At 35.4% G+C, this 17,642-nt stretch overlaps 1 protein-coding gene across 3 annotated transcripts in view; it reads left to right on the forward strand.

The window, feature by feature from the left end:
* MMP16 (matrix metallopeptidase 16) overlaps window positions 1-17,642 on the forward strand; it is a 199,767-nt gene that overhangs the window by 95,113 nt on the left and 87,012 nt on the right. For 2 of the 3 annotated variants that reach the window (XM_083822637.1, XM_083822638.1), the window contains exons 2-3: window positions 286-434; window positions 7,724-7,846. In XM_083822637.1, coding sequence (XP_083678763.1) covers window positions 286-434; window positions 7,724-7,846 — 272 coding nt within the window. The remainder of the gene's footprint in view (window positions 1-285; window positions 435-7,723; window positions 7,847-17,642) is intronic. The other variant, XM_083822639.1, reaches the window with a different exon arrangement.

The following is a 17,642-nucleotide window of genomic DNA, read 5'->3' on the forward strand; positions in this document are numbered from 1 at the left end:
AAAGAGAACTGGCTCCTGGGTAAAAAACACTGTAAGTCTGGAAAGAGCAGAATCTTTAATAAAGGAGAAGAAATGAAAAGCCCAAAGAATTTCTTCTCTGGAAAAAGAAAAAAAAAAGGCAAAAAAAAAAATTAAATCAAAAGACCCAAACCTCCAATAAACTAACAGGATTTAACAGGATTTATGAATCAGAAGCTTCATTATATATCATACAAAACTAATTACTGGGGAGCTCTTTATTTACCTCTAATTTCTATTTAATAGCCACTGCACTTGTCATTGCAGGTATGGTTACAAAAGTATGGCTACCTTCCACCAACTGACCCCAGAATGTCGGTGTTGCGCTCTGCAGAAACCATGCAATCAGCTATAGCTGCCATGCAGCAGTTCTATGGCATTAATATGACAGGAAAAGTGGACAGGAACACAATTGAGTAAGTAACTGGTACTGAACTGCTCTTGACTTTTCTGTTTCAGGAAGAGTAAAATAGAAATGGGAAAACTGTATGGAAAATGAAGTAGGGTGACCTGGATATCCAAATAGCATTGCATCTTCAGATGGGGAGCAAAAATGTTTCCACCTCTCCTTGACTTCTTTTATTTTCATCTTGTTCTGCTGTATTTTATGATAGGAGATAGTCAGCTGTCAACTGCTGCCTGCTTTTGGGCCCATGATTCTAAAGAAAATGTTTCAGGCTTAATTAAAGAAAAGGAAGATTATCCGTGTGGAACTGGAGAAATCTATTCGAAACTGCCAAGAATTCACTAAATGTTTCACAGTGGAAAATCTTTAGTGTAAATTTCCTTATCCTCATTACACACAAACACACACAAAAGTTAGCACATTCCACTGGTTCATTCATTTCATGGTTTCCAGTAACAAAAGACCAGGTGTGCTAATTCTCATGTGCAGTAAAACTGGATTAGTTTTGCATGCCCTTTGCAATTCTGGTCATGTAAAGCAGGCAGCATCTGATTTTGCTGAGAGACCAAACACAGCCAAATGCTGTAGAAGGGAGAGATTGAAAGACTCTTCCAAACAGCTCTATGCTATGACAAATTTTAGAAATGTGCAAAGATGCAAAATAGAATGAGTATAATAGAAGATGCAAAACAGAATGAGTATGAAGAAAACTTATTTGAGGCTAAGAGTTGAAGTGTTTGACTCATTCCAGGTAAAATGCAATAAAGATAATCTCATGATTTTAGAAGAAGTAACTTTACCTGAAAAGCAAACAACAACAAAATAACACTATAGAACAATAACAAAATAACATATCCAACATTTATTTTATTGACATATGTTTCTACTACTTCTCAAAAATGTTTTTTGTTTTGTTTTGTTTTGTTTTGTTTTTTGGGGGGAATCCTCTTTAATTTCCCACTTACTAGCCTCAATCTGTTGTGTCATCTTTTGTTACTCTTTTCTGGTAAAGTAGCTGACATGAATGATTTTTCAATCATTTATGGTTTAGGGAAGAGACTACCCAAAATGCTGGCAGGATTGGAAAAATCATTTTATTCCACTGGCACATGCATTATTGCATTGAAAAGCAATAAAGCAAAACAGATTTTAGGGCTGCCCAAAGGGGAGGTGAGTTGATCAGACATCCCTCAGTTTTGGAATTTAAAGGACCTTAGAACAGGCATTGCAATAGCAGTACGCTCAGGAAATGCCCTGTGAGAGAGCCATGCTCAGAGATATGTTTGTGATCCAGCCTGCAGGTTGTAAAGACTGGGCTCTTTATTCACCTTGTGATTGATCCTTGAGGGGAGAGTGCTACTACACCCAGCACTAGTAGCCTTATAAAGACACATTAGTGGCAGCTTTGTAAGAAGCAATATATTCCACTAAAAGGAAAATGATCTGTTCAATTAGCAGTACAGAGAAGCTAGAAAGTGGTAAAAGAAAGGAAAAGGGGAGGCCATCTCTTGCTTTAGAGCATCAGTCAGCAAGTTAAAAACAAGAACTAAAACAAACAAACAAAAAATATTTAATTGCAAAAGGAAATACTTTATGTTTGCTAAATTGGGCGTGTTGGGCAGCATGCCAGAAAGATTGTCTTCATTTCTTCTGTTAAGTAAGAGACAAAGAATGCAGCAGTTCAAAACACCCATTTTACAGTTCGGTGGGTCTGAATCTTCCAAACATGAACCTTCCATTCTTTTGATACATGATTTTCTTATCCACAGAAAGACTAAAGCATGGTTGATTCTTAGGTACGTATAATTAATGCTGTATGAATTCCATATTTACTTACACATTTGGAGTTGTATTAACTTGAGTCAAGTTGGGAACAGAACTGATTCTTAGACTTGTCACATTTGCATTGGTCTTGAGAAAAAATAAACTCATTAAATTAAAGTGTGGCCTCAAGTTACCATCAATTAACAGCACTGAATATTCTAGTGAGAAGTGGGGAGATAGCAAAGGATAAATATTTTTTCGTGTTCATTTATGGCAGTAAACATTTGAAATGATTTTCACTTTTGTCTATATGTAAAGAGAATACATACAATCTTTAGACCAGAAAAGTTTGACAGTTTACCATTTGTTTCTCTGTTATTATTATGTTATAATCACATGTAATGCTGGGATTACAAAATAAAGACAGTATCAGGAACCTCATAGAAACGTTCTCATCTTGTGCATACGTGCTTCTCTAGCTTGTCTGGAGAAGAGATTACAGTCTGCCTCTTAGCCTGCAGAAGGATGAACAATTAAAAGAAATTACTGTAGTAATTTGACAGGAACCAACTATGGGAACATGAGCAGAGAAATAACGTCTTGCAGCATCATTATCAAAGTCTCCTGGATGAAATTTGTTGTTCTGAGAAACAGTAAATCCCTTAATGAGTACTTCGGCATGCATAAATGTCAACATCTTCCCCCTACTACTCACCATTCATTTTTTTTTGCTGTATTTTTAAATTGTTTCCCAAGTGATTTGAAAAAATGATGCTTGCTTATTGCTGGGGATATGGAAATATGAGTGGTAGAAATAGATATCATCATAATGACATAAAAAATGAGGGACATTCTGAATAGAATTATTACAATGGCAAATTCAGTGAAAATACTCTGACATTTGCATGGGGTGCAACAATATTTTATGCAATTCATTCATATATTACCAAACCCATCAATGACTCACTAAAAAAGGAAAATTGTGAAAATGGACCCACAGTTGGCTTCTTGGTCTTTCACATCCCTGAAACAAACATGCGAAGCAGAGCAAGAGTAGTTGCTGTCTTTTCTTAAAACTGTTATACATGTTTATTTCCAAAATGTGTTTTGCAGTTTAAAGGGGTACATTACAAACCTCTTGGTATAAAAATAGAATGGTAGTATATAAGATGCTGAATAAATCTCTGTGATAGTAACAAAGCATTTATTTTATTTTAGTGTCATCCTTTACAAATAAATGGCAAATGTGGTCACTTTAGTTCTCAGATGAGTTTCTAACCAAGTTTACTTTATAGGTTACAATTAAAATGTATCATATTTCAATTAGCAGTGAATGATAAATTTTGAGCTGTTGAAATCATATCAGCAGTCTGTTCTATTGGTAAATGTTGTTTTATGTGAAAAAAAAGTACACATAAATTCTTGTTGCCTCAGCAAACATTTAGTGAGAAGCCTTGCTGAGAAACAATCCTCAGTAAGAGTGTTGAAATACCTTACATCATTTTTTGACTGTTTTCTGTTACATACAGGAGTGCCAGTAGTCCTGTAATGATAGTAAGAAAACAATAGGGATGAGTAAAAACGTTTAGAAAATATATCTCTCTCTCTTCACAAGAAGTTTCAGGGTGCCATTCAGTAGTTAACTGAAATCAGTTTTACCAGCCACCAAGTCAAATTGGATTTTTGGTGTTCTCCCTTTTTATCTTCCTTTTGTGGTGTTAGAGTTTTTTCCTAAAAAGACCACTTCCAACCATTTAGTTTATCTCTGACTCTTTCTCTATATATAATAACCATTATACAGTTTTGATGTGGAATAAGCAGGGAAAAGAAATAAAAGGTAGCTTTTTTAATGTTTTGACTCTGCTTTAAAACAAAGTATGACTTTTCACAATTTTTCCTGAAGGCTTAAGAAGGTGAGGAGGGAGAAAGATTTTCTTCCTCTTATCCCCCAAAGAACAAAATATGATAAGGCAATTGACTTGATTTATGAAAAGTTCATTTTCATTTCGCTCTCCTGGAGAAACGTTATAATTTTGCTGCATATTTTTATTTTAATCTTTTCAAATTTTCTGTGAGTCTAAACTGTTTTAATTCTCTTGACATATATAGCTCTTCGAGCTTTAAACTAATGGACCTAAGAGAAGAATTTGATGTAAGATAGTCTACAGATAGAGTACATTAGTCACAATTAAGCCTCTTTATTGAGTACCAATAAAATATTAATATTGGGGGGCTGCTGAATAAAATATTTCCACAAGTTTGGAAACAAACATATGAAAGAGAGGTAGGCAGTCATTACCAGTGTGCACCTTTTAAAATAAAATAATGTATATATTAAATAATTAAATTCTAACATACAATCAAGAACATGGAAAACATTGATCATATTACGCTATAAGCAGCTATATTCGGAAGAAAATAAAAATGAGTGTTTTATACATCAGTTATCCCTCAGATGGAAGAGCACATTACACAATAAGTATCCACAAATTTTATGAGCATTAATGATTACTGACAGAAGCCTTCCCCAAAGTCAGAGTAAGACCTGTTAATGTTTAAGAAACTATTTTTAGCATTGAAAAAAAAAAAAAAAAGAGAAAGTGAAAATTATGTGCCAGAGATTGTTAATATTTTGCCTCATTTCTGTGCTAGAAAGGACTTGACTCTGTTACTAACCATTTAATAATTTGTTTAAAACTCTGATTGCCAAATTTAGCTCGGTTAGTATTTAGGTAATAGAGCAGGTGACAGTCCAACACTTCAGCTGCATTAAACAGAAAAAATTGCATCTTTCCTGAAATTTTACATGAAGATAACTTGCTGAAAGCTAGTGAGCCACTTGTGCAAAGGCTTCCATTTACATTTACATTGAGATTTATGCTGTGTATGAACCACAGTCCCAGTCGTTGTATAACCAACAACAGTAAGAACATCAGCTGGCCACACAGAATGACAGCATGGAACGTCCTCTGCCCGTTCGAAGAAGGATGCGAGCTTGACAGGCTGCATAAAACTTCTGATAGGTACATGCCACTTCAAAGTCAATGGAAAAACAAATTGTGACTTCTTAAATTTCATAATTTGTTCCAAATTTGGGAGTATGTTTTGTTTTGTTTAAAATTTTTTGTTAGTATTTCTAGTAAAATAATATTATGTTGAATTCTGAGCTCATGCTACCTACTGGTCTTGGTTTTTTTTGTTTGTTTGTTTGTTTGTTTGTATGTTACTTGTTTGTTTTGGTATTAAATCTTAAGCATAAAACATTTTATGCTAACCTTTTCTGGAGCAGTATTGAACTTTGGACATAACTTGAAAGCTTATTTCAATAACAGCTTTGAAGATTATTTTTAAAAATTCAAAACTTTGAATATTTACACTTTTTGCCCCTGGTCCACCAGTGAGCAAACCTTGTTATTAAAATAGGTTTCGATCAGTTAATCTGAGTAATTTAAACTTTTTTTTTTGGGGGGGGGGAGGGGGGAAGGAAAAAGTGAGGGGTCATGAGAGGAAGGCCTAATTCAATTGCTTTGAATTCATTAATTCAAATGCTTTTGATTCAAATGCCTAATTCATTGCCTTTGAAAATATAAAATTGTAAGTGATATAAATTTATACAAGACCCTGACATTTCTGTACAATGTTTATAACAAAATAGTTTTTGTTTTTGATTTGTTTGTTTGATTGTTTTTTATTATTATTTGTTTGTGTGTGTGTTTCTTTATTGCTTGGTACTTTCTTTTGATGTAGTGCTGATCCTGTGAAAACAGGCTGAGAGAATGAACATTGTTCATCCTGGAGAAGAGAAGGCTCTGGGGAGGGCTTATAGTGGCCTTCCAGTACATAAGGGGGGGGGCCTAGAGGAAAGCTGAGGAGGGACTCTTTGACAGGGGATGTAGTGAAATCCATAGATTTATGAAAACAAGTGTGTCTGATTTCACTGAAATTCAAATTTCATTATCCCATCTCCAAAAAATCATTCCATACACAATATAGTTTGTCCTGTATTAGTAGTTATCAAACTTACAATGCACATCTCATTCTTTGAGTACTGAACTGAAGAATCAATGATTTCACTGGATTATTTACTATATATATATATATATACAGTAGTACTATATATATGTATATATATAAAATAGTCCTTTGCACTGCAACCATTCCACATTTTCTTATGAACAAAACAAGATAATTTTCTTTATTATGCATATATTTAACTAAGAACATCTACAGGAAAAGATTAAATAAATTAGCTGTGTTTTTTTTTGTTGTTGTTTATTTGTTTCTTTAGTGTTGTTTTTTTTTTTAAGTTTTGTTAACTGTACATATTTTAAAAGGAATCTATATTCTAATTAGATGAAATTTCAAGTGACTTATCATCCATTCATAGAGCTGTTGTGTGTATATATTTACAAAACAATGCTTAAATGCCAGTTTAATGGTCAGAAATTCATCCGTGCAAGCCTGAAGAACATAACCATTGTTGTGGTATATACCATAGGGAAACTGCAGCTTTCACATCAGTAATTATCTGGCATGAGTAAAGTCAATGAATTGGAAAAGTATCAGGGGAGAGTTGTCTTTTACCTATACCATGAATGTCTTTAATCTTACTATCATCCTGGTATGTGCTGCATATGAAATCACCACTTCTGCTGAGTTTTGTTACTTCTAATCAAACTAAAGCGTTTATACTACAAGCAAGAAACAGTTCTTTTAGTAACACTTCTGTTGCAGTTATTCTTTTGAATTGGACATCATCCTAATTTTGATAATTTGGAATGCTGACAAATTTGAGGTGTTTGAAATATTTGAATACTTTGAAACATTGAAGGCCATTGCAAAAACTGAGCATTTCTGTGGGAAGCCTGGTGCTACAGAAATGGTTGTTTTTGTTGTTGTGTATTTTGTTGCGTATTAGACATTTTCAACTTGATTCTGTGCAGAACTTTAAATATTCTTAGGCAGAATTCTTGTTAGATATCTCCACTAGTTATTTATAGTTGTGAATAGAGCTGGTACTCTTCATTGTGTGGAAAGACAGTGACATAGTAGGAACATTTAATGAAGATCTTAAAATTATTATGATGTTAGAATGTTTCAATGTGTTGAATTAAAAAAATAATAATAATCTGGCAGTAGCAACTAGTGATTTGATTAAATTTGTGTGTGCATACTTTAACTTCACCTCCAGTAAGCAAGCCAGTAACACAGATAAGAATTACTTTGAATCAGAAAAAAATACTAATTCTGAAATACTTGTGAAGTCTTTGTTCAGAAGTTATAGCAAAAGAAGAGAAAAAAAAGGGAAAAATAAAAGCAAATAAATTTGTTTCTGAATGTCATCAGACACAATGAAGCTCCACAAAATATACATCTAGTAGCAAGATAACTGTTCCTCTTGGTAGTCATTTTTGTATATAGACACAAAATTGATAATACTATAACTTCAAAAAAAGTTTGATATCTTTATTAGTTGGGTGCAGTGATTATGATTTTTCTTTCATGCTGCTTCAACTGTGGTGCTGTTTCTTGCAGCTGGATGAAGAAGCCTCGTTGTGGTGTGCCTGACCAAACAAGAGGTAGCTCTAAATTTAACATTCGTCGGAAACGATATGCGTTAACAGGACAGAAGTGGCAGCACAAACATATCACTTACAGGTACTAAAAATACTAATATAGATTTATAAATCTCACTAGTAGCACTGAATTTTAATTAAAAGTAAATATAAGTTTCTGAAATATTTTTCAATGTTTCAAGAAGTTTATTATTAATATGTGATGTAAAACTGCTGATTTGAATACCTCTTGGATAAATACATATGTAGTACCTAAGAACCAAGGGATTTTCCTGAATTAAAATTGCATGCATTTAGTAAGCAGTAAATTCTCTGAAGCTTTTAGCATCTAATTCACACCCAATATGTCCTTAACCTTACCTTACAACCCTCTTGGCAGCTTCTTAGAGAACATTTCTCTGAAAGTAGGAGCACTCTAATGAAACTGAGATCTCTAATTTAAGTATGTAAAATAGGCTATTGAAGTAAGTCAGTCTCTGTAAAATGTAGGTGCCTACAGGTCTGTTCTGAAGCACCAATGAATTTGATTACATTTTGGTGAGTCACTGACCTAACCATTTCCTGCTTACCCAGTGATGGGTATAGGGATACATGGGAGTTGTACATCTTTGTAACTCATGAGTCTGGCACATACTTTACACAGTATATTGCCTATTCTGTAAAAGCTGATCTTTCCAGGAAAGTTAGATCCATACAGCGTACTTGCCAGAATTCTGTCAACCAAAGTAAATGTGATGTATGCAATGTAGTATCCATAGTTTGTCAACAGACCAATGATTCCCACACAGCCTGTTTGAAAATTTACACATCCCCTTTGGGATTTCTGTACTATCTAACAAGAGTAAGTTACAGGGGATAAACCTGTTTTTTAAATTCACTGACTGTTGCCTTTATTCATAACCCCATATAAGCATTAGATTTTAAGTCCATAAGCTCTAATGGTCATATAGACTGATCTTCATAGAACTGTGAAGAGAGTTTTATTAGTAACACTATATCAATTCTATGGCTTATGTTTGAATTGTAGAATTTTATTTTAAGACATTAAACACTGATATAACTTCAAGCAATAGAGAACTGACTACCTTGTGATTAGTATGTTGCACTGGCTGATGTTCTTTATTGTTAATGTAGGTGAAGTACATAGCTGACCAGAATAAGAAAGCACTTCTATCTGCATTTTAAAATTTAAACATAGCATGTATGCATACATATGAAAAGCATTCAGGGTCACCTAAAAATGCCTTTTTTTTTTTCCCCCATCTCATTTGTACTGAGTCCAATTTTCTATTTCATTACAGGATTTTCTACAACAGTCTAAATCCTACCACTTGTTTATCTTCCGTCACCCAAGGCATTCATCATAATCCCAAACATGGGTGCCCAGTTTTAAACTATGTGGCAACTATCTAGTAATCTCTCTCACTTTGAGGAATTTATAGCAGTTCTCTACCTCCTGCCTTCCCTCTTGTAAAATGTTCAGTCTCATTTTGACAAGACCTCCAGTCAACCAGAGCTTTAAAGTGAATAAACCTATAATACTTTTGTAGTGAATTGCAGACCAAAAGACATTTAAACTAGAAAAGCCAAGTTGCCTTAGAATAAAGAAAATATATATTAATTTTTCTGAATATAGAAAATTCAAAGCAACTAACAACAGGAAAAAAAAAAAGAGAGAGAGAGAGAGAGAAACAAAATAGAGAAATAAAATTCATCCCTTCTCCCCACTTACTTTGTCCTTCCTAGTGGTTCCCTGCTGACAGGATTAATTCCAGTTAACTGAATGACCCTTTAAATTGCTTTGTTCCCTAAAATTTGAACATATCTCTAGCATCACGTCTGCTCCATTGTTCTTGGTGCTAGTTCTTAGTCTTTTTGTAACCTGCAGGTTTCCAGCTGCATTCTGTGTCTTTCTGGCTAGTCAAACCTTGTAGTCTTAACTGTCCTGGCTAAGCAGGCTTAGGAACACCTCCAAAGGAAGGACAATTTCTCTTGCATATCAGTGTCTGCTACCTCTTCCACTTTTCTGAAAAGAATAGAACAGAAACATAGAATAAACAAGTAAAAAAATGCCATCAATCAAGGTAGGGTAGTGAGGCACTGGAACAGATTGTCCAGAGAATTTGTGGATACCCCATCTCTGGAGGTGTTCAAGGCCAAGCTGGATGGGGCCTTGGCCAACCTGATCTAGCAGGTGGCATTGCTGCCTATGGCGGGGGGTTGGAGTTAGATGATCTTCAAAGTCCCTTCCAACCTGAGCCATTCTATGATTCTATGATTCTGTAAGGTTATCTGCACTCACCTGCTTTTCTGAACAGAAAAGTTAACTGAAAAAAAAAAAAAAAGTATATTTCAAGCATTGACATTACTTGAAAAAGAGCCCAATAAAGATGAGCAGAACATGAACCTTAACAGCAGCTCATAGCAGGTTTTCTTAGAAGAGTTTTTGTTTGTTTGTTTGGTTGGTTTTTATTATTTTTTTTTTTGTTGTTGGGGGGGGGGCTTTGACTGGGTTAGAGTAAGGCAAACTTTTCAAATGCTAGTGCTTATTTCTAGAAAGTATTTAATATAAAACTGTAAGTGTATAAAGTTTTGTTGGGCTCTGTGAAATTCACAGATGTAGAGTTTTTTCTACGTATCATTGTCAAATAGGTGCAACTCCGATGTTGAGGGGATCACTCTGAAGGAGTTCAAAAGCTACATTTACCACTTACTATCTCTCTGGCTAGAGGATATCCTGAGATGTTGGATTTAAATGAAATAATTATCACTTTAGGCAAAACATCAAATCATTGTTAATGGTAAAACAGAACTGAGATCACATATAAATGCATTTTAATCTGTTTCTACTTGTATTTTCAGTCTAGCTTTTTTTTTTTTTTTCCTTTTTTTTTTTTTTCCACCAAGAATTGCTCCTGGCACCTGTTAAATTTAAATGATTAAATGTTGTTAAGAATATTTTTCCCCTTAGATTGTCTCTGTAATCACAGATAAGAGGATCAAAATGGATACACAGACAACTTTTATCACATTTTTTCTGCATTTCCATGTTTTCAATTTGTAATTTTTCAGTCTAAGAACTTCAGCTCAAATTTCAAGATGGAGCTTCAAATAAATCATTTACCATGATCATTTGTGTTAATTGAATCCTTTCTGGCCACACTTTTAGCTTAGATGATCGTTAGTCTTAGACAGCCATATATCTACAGTCAGTGTCAATATGCAGAATTCCAATATTTGTAATGATAGCATGGAACGGATATTTTGCTGCATTAGTTATACTTTCTCTCCTTCAGGGAATGCAGCTTTCAAATTATTTGAACTGGTAAATAGGTTGTTTCTTTTTGGAATTCCCGTTTCTATTGAAGTTACACAGCAATAGTACTTGTATCTTTTCTGTATGGCATAGTTCATGCTTGCATACCTTGTAAACATTATTTATACTTATATATTATTTATACTTATCCTATATTCTAATATGACTTTTACCAAAGGAGAAACAGGAAGTGATTAACCTTTTTTACCAGCCATAAGCATATAGGACTGGTGAGAACTAGCTCCATTACAGAACAAGAAAGGTATTAATGGCTAAGTCTTGTCTCTTAGTGTTTTAGACTGTATCATGTTACAAAACAAAACAATCTCTGACTGAACGTAATATAGATTGAGAGAAGAAATCTATGAAACCTATTAAGGGATTATTTTTTTTTTAAGGTGATGTTTACAAAGACGCTTATAAGTGTCTGTGAAAAAGCAATCACCTTCTCTGTTGCTAGGGAAGTAAATCACCCAGTATTTTAAAGAAGGAGTAAGAATGTGAATCAATAAAGCACTCGTCTTTGTAAAATAGAACATGAATGTTTATATGCCTTTTTTAGGCATATAATTAAATAGAGAATTATTGAATATAAAGTCCTCTTCATCAGAAGTCTGGGCATACTATTCATAATTTTAACTCTAGCACTAAGAGAGTCAGTCATTAGTCAATTGTTCCGATTATTCAGCCTGCAGAACACTTATACAAATAAAATTAGAGAATGCTCTCTGAAAAGCCAAACTTTGTCTTGAATTAAGACCATCATTTAGAACTTTTAACATTTTAAAATAAAATAAAATAGCAATTTAAAAGCTATTCTGCAGCTTTATTCTGCTTTCTCGAGTAAGAGAAAAAAAATAATTGATTGTTCAGCAATATATAACATTAATTTAATTGGTAGAGAAAGCTTAACTGCAGATGGTCAATGGCCTTGGGTCAAACACTAGATTAATATCTTCTTCCTTTCCCAACGAGCTGGATTCATCTTTGACTTCAGCTCCCCGAAAAGCAACAAAAGATGAAAGATTTGGACATGTCTACGTTTATGCTGTCCAGTTAAATGAATTAATGCTCATTGGAAGCTTCAGTATGTAATGAAAGGTCCTATCTGTCTTGTTAACCATATATTATTACTAAATTCTGAATGACCCACATTGTGTAGAATATGGAAAGAAAATTTTCTCTGAGGTTTGAAAACCACACTGAAAAATAAGACAAAACTGAGTTAAGAAAGACTTTAGAAAGTATTGTTGATTTAAAATAGCAACAAGTTGGATTATAACATAATATTACTGCCACAGAGGAATATTAAGAACATATTTCCTAAATCAAGGAATTGCACTCCTTATTAATTCTACTTGTCACTAAGTCTGTATGCTGAATTTCCTTGAATATATTTTGGTCATGAATGAAAAAGGGCAGATCCATCAATACTGAAATAAGAGCATATGTTTTGTGATGGGATGATTTGCATACTGTATTATTTTTTAAATATATGCTTATTTTAGTGTCTAGACCTGAGCATATTCTCTTTCCTCTAAAAGTAAATAAATAAATAAATAATAATAATAATAAAAAACAACAGAAATAAGGGGAATAAACATTGTGTTTTTGTTGTTGTTGTTTTCAGAGATTATGAGAAATTTCTAAATTTAATTAATTTTTTAGTAACTGAAACATCTGAAAACCAGTCTTCAACATGGAAGCAATATTCTGTGCTTTAATTCAGTTGTATTAACTTATGCCTAGGTAAAATATTTTGAAACATGCTAGAAGCATTTACAGGACTGGCCTGTATCATTTTTCCCAACATACACATGAAGCTTACAAGGCCTTAAGTCAGTGGAAATACCTCACCATGTGCTCTAGAACTTTAAATTTCAAGTCAGTAGCCAAAATCTTTCATTTCTCTCTATCGAAGAACACACAGTAGCACAGAAAATGCATGCAGATTTGTATTGAAAAGTGATACTTGCAGATGAGGAAAGCATGCTGAGTGGCATGGGGAAGAAGTTCTTAGGGTTCTCTGAAAACAGATGTTTTTAAAATGACCCACATGTGAGTTCGTATCAGTCCCACTTACATGTTTTGCTGGAACTCTGGTGACTTGTAGTTGCATACTCTAGAAAAACAGGGATTTATACTAGGGAGACCAGTTGTTTTCAACAATGAAATTCTCATAAACTATTAGACTACCATGGGGCTTCATCTCCTGAGGACTAACTGGCCAGGGATCCTATGATTCCTGAAACTAAGCATTAACTTTCCGTAATAATCATGGATGCAAAATTACAGCCTAAATTTTAATAGATCCTTGTATATTAAACATTCTTATGCCATTATATATGTATTTCCCACAAGCTTTCAAACAGAAAAAAAAAACTTAAAATTTGCAATTATAATCAACCTTATGCTACATGGGAAAGTTTCTGGTATTTACCTTAGTTCTGCTAGTACCATTATAGACAATGTTTATGAATCTGAATAAAATGAAGTACTTCCGTTCCTACCTGCTGATTTAAGCATATATACCCCCTGTTAAAGCTTGGTTCTATCTCAAAATCTAATTTCATAGCAGTGATTCTTTCCCTTTTCTTAAAGAACAGTTAGCTGTGTTATGTACCTCAGCATTTCTAACCAATGAATGGAGAGGTAAAGGCATGTAAAATATACCTCATAAAGGGTATATAAGGTAATAAAAAGTCCCAATAACTGTACTTGTGAGAGAGAATTCCTACTTAACAGTCAATTAAGCCAATTAGCTGTGTTTTTGCACAGTGTAATTTAAATTAAAATGCTTTTCACTGTATGTACTTTTAGTGTCAGCCCTTTTCAAATAAAATTTATCTCCATTGTATAATATGAGTTCTCGTTTCTTTAATAATTGACTACTTCAATAATTCTGAAATAATAAAATCTTTAAATATTAATATGCTATAATTGTAATTTTTTTTGGTCTTGCATTTTATTCAGATTAATTAGTAGTAAAATATGACATAGAGTCCCATTCCTGTAAAAACAAAGTATTTTAATAATCACAGAATCACAGATTCACAGAATCACAAAATCGTCTAGATTGAAAGAGACCTCCAGGATCACCTAGTCCAACCTCTGACCTAACACTAACAAGTCCTCCACTAAACCGTATCACTAAGCTCTACATCTAAACGTCTTATAAAGACCCCCAGGGATGGTGACGCAACCACTTCCCTGGGCAGCCCATTCCAATGCCTAACAACCCTTTCAGTAAAGAACTTCTTCCTAACATCCAACCTAAACCTCCCCTGGCGCAACTTTAGCCGATTCCTCCTCATCCTGTCACCAGGCATGTGGGAAAATAGACCAATCCCCACCTCGCTACAGCCTCCTTTAAGGTACCTGTGGAGAGTGATAAGGTCGCCCCTGAGCCTCCTCTTCTCCAGGCTGAACAAGCCCAGCTCCCTCAGCCGCTCCTCGTAAGACTTGTTCTCCAGACCCCTCACCAGCTTCATTGCCCTTCTCTGGACTCTCTCGAGCACCTCCATGTCCTTCTTGTAGCGAGGGGCCCAAAACTGAACACAGTACTCGAGGTGCGGCCTCACCAGAGCCGAGTACAGGGGCACAATCACTTCCCTAGACCTGCTGGCCACACTGCTTCTTATGCAAGCCAGGATGCTGTTGGCCTTCTTGGCCACCTGGGCACACTGCTGGCTCATATTCAGCCAACTATCAACCAATACTCCCAGGTCCTTCTCTGCCAGGCAGCTTTCCAACCACTCATCTCCCAGCCTGTAGCTCTGCTTGGGGTTGTTGTGCCTCAGGTGCTGGACCCGGCACTTGGCCTTGTTGAACTTCATGCAGTTGGCCTCAGCCCATCGGTCCAGCCTATCCAGATCCTCCTGCAGAGCCTTCCTACCCTCAAGCAGATTGACACATACACCTAACTTGGTGTCATCTGCAAACTTACTGAGGGTGCACTCGATCCCCTCATCCAGGTCATCGATAAAGATATTAAAGAGGACTGGCCCCAGTACTGAGCCCTGGGGGACGCCACTAGTGACTGGCCTCCAACTGGATTTGACTCCATTCACCACAACTCTTTGGGCCCGGCTATCCAGCCAGTTTTTAACCCAACGAAGCATATGCCAGACCAAGCCATGAGCAGCCAGTTTCTTGAGGAGAATGCTGTGGGAAATGGTGTCAAAAGCCTTACTGAAATCAAGGTAGACCACATCCACAGCCTTTCCCTCATCCACTAAGCGTGTCACTTTGTCATAGAAGGAGATCAGGTTCATCAAGCAGGACCTGCCTTTCATAAACCCATGCTGACTGGGCCTGATCGCCTGGTTGCCCTGGAAGTGCCGCGTGATGACACTCAAGATAATCTGCTCCATGAGCTTCCCTCGCACTGAGGTCAAACTAACAGGCCTATAGTTCACCGGGTCTATCCTCCGGCCCTTCTTGTAGATGGGCGTCACATTTGCTAGCCACCAGTCGACTGGGACCTGCCCTGATAGCCAGGACTGACGATAAATGATGCAAAGCGGCCTGGCCAGCTCCTCCGCCAGTTCTCTCAGTAGCCTCGGGTGGACCCCATCTGGCCCCATCAACTTGCATACATCCAAGTGCTGTAGCAGGTCGCCAAACATTTCCTCATGGATTATGAGGGCCACAGTCTGCTCCCCATCCCTTTCCACCAGCTCAGGGTACTGGGTATCCAGAGAACAACTGGTTTTGCCGCTAAAGACTGAGGCAAAGAAGGCATTAAGCACTTCAGCCTTTTCCTCATCTCTTGTAACTAAGTTTCCCCTTGCATCCAGTAAAGGATGGAGATTCTCCTTAGTCCTCCTTTTTGTGTTGATGTATTTATAAAAACATTTTTTGTTTTCTTTAACGGCAGTAGCCAATCTTAGTTTTGTATCTTGGAAACCTCATCTTTGTCACTTTTCAGCTCCTTTTAACAAATTATAGGGAGAGTATTGTCCATGAAACAGAAGAGAATTATAGATGTGGCAACAGTAGGTTGACTTTTAATGTGGTCACAGAACAAGGAGATCAAAAGCAATATATCTGACTTGGGCTTAATCAGCTGGAGCAGGAGCTATATGAATCAAGATCACATTTTACATGAAAAAGGTTTTTAGGTTATAGCTACAAAGAGTTAGCAAAGTGAGACTGCAAAGAAGTTGAAGCTAAGAAAACCTACATCAGTGAAAGATTAATGAAGTTACTTGATGGAAAGTGCCTGTAGATAAATGATGGCACAAAATGCAGTATATCCTTAACCAGAGGTGATCTATTTGTTTCAAATGAGTAAGACTGGGATGGGAAAAAAGGAAAAAAAACAAAAAAGGGGAGAAGAAAAACTTCAGTTCATTCTAGGTTTGATTGACAGCAATGACAATGAGAAGCTAACGTTTCAACAAGTTATTTAAAATTAAGCTATATTTCAATTTATTTTATCTTAACTGTTTCATATCGAGTATAGATCTAGAAATGGCTGACTACTTCGTATGGATTACAGACTGCATGTTTTTACCTATTCAGTTAAATTTCCTGATCTTTTTTCTTCTGTATCCTCTCTTTCTCTAGAAAAGAGTTTCCCATTTGTGGGAAAATAGGAATTTTTTCCCAAATTTTGGGAAAATCTTAAAATGTTTGAAAGAAATGGCATTGTAGAAATAATCTATAAATTTATACTTAATTGATATATTCGCATTCTAGAAAAATTAGAGTCCTCTTGCATCGTTATAGTTACCTAATAATTCTAAAAGCACCCATTAGTATCCAGTGTAATCATAACAGGGTAGTAAGATATTGTTAATCCTGTACTCTGGATTTAATGCACAAATGAGCACAGAACCAATTTAAGAACAGTATTTATTACATGCAGGGAAGAATAAAAGTATCACAGTCTACAGACCATGTCTATCAGTGAGTTATTATAACTCTTGTGAAGACTGTTACTGCTAAGGTAAGCAATAATGCTAAGCTTTATGCAAAAGTATTTTGAGCTTTACCTAGCATTTGCTGAGCTGTCTCTTGGGTTTTGGTTTGGTCAGAAGTATTGATTTTGTATACAGGATTGTAGCAATTTATGTGAAAAATATAATGAGCTGCTGCTCTGAGGACAATAAGAAAAGGAACGAAACAGTGAAATTTAATGGTAAATATGTGAGTCTTAATATACTGTATTTAAATTTCAGATGAGTGATGCTACACAGTCATGTGAGGTATATCCTGACAGCCTTACAAGGCTCCTGAAGCTGTTGCAGCCAAAAATCTGTCACTGAAAGATTTTTTTGGAGGCTATTTTGGGTGAAGAGGGGAAGGAGTAGAAGGAAAACCCAAAGCTTTTCTAAAATCAAGAGGAGGCAGAATTTCAGGATAGCAGTCTCCCAAACAAGACTCTTCATGTATCTGTATAAATACTACTTAAATGTGAAAAGTGAATATCACTGATGAAATCTTTTTCTTTCTTTTACAAGAGATGGATTTAAAAATTACTATGACTAAAGCAACTGCAAGGTTGAAAACCATGTTTGCATTAAACATCAATAATAAACACAAAACACTGTATTCA

This window comes from Anser anser (genome assembly GCF_964211835.1).
Source record: "Anser anser genome assembly, chromosome: 2".
NCBI classification, from domain to species: domain Eukaryota; kingdom Metazoa; phylum Chordata; class Aves; order Anseriformes; family Anatidae; genus Anser; species Anser anser.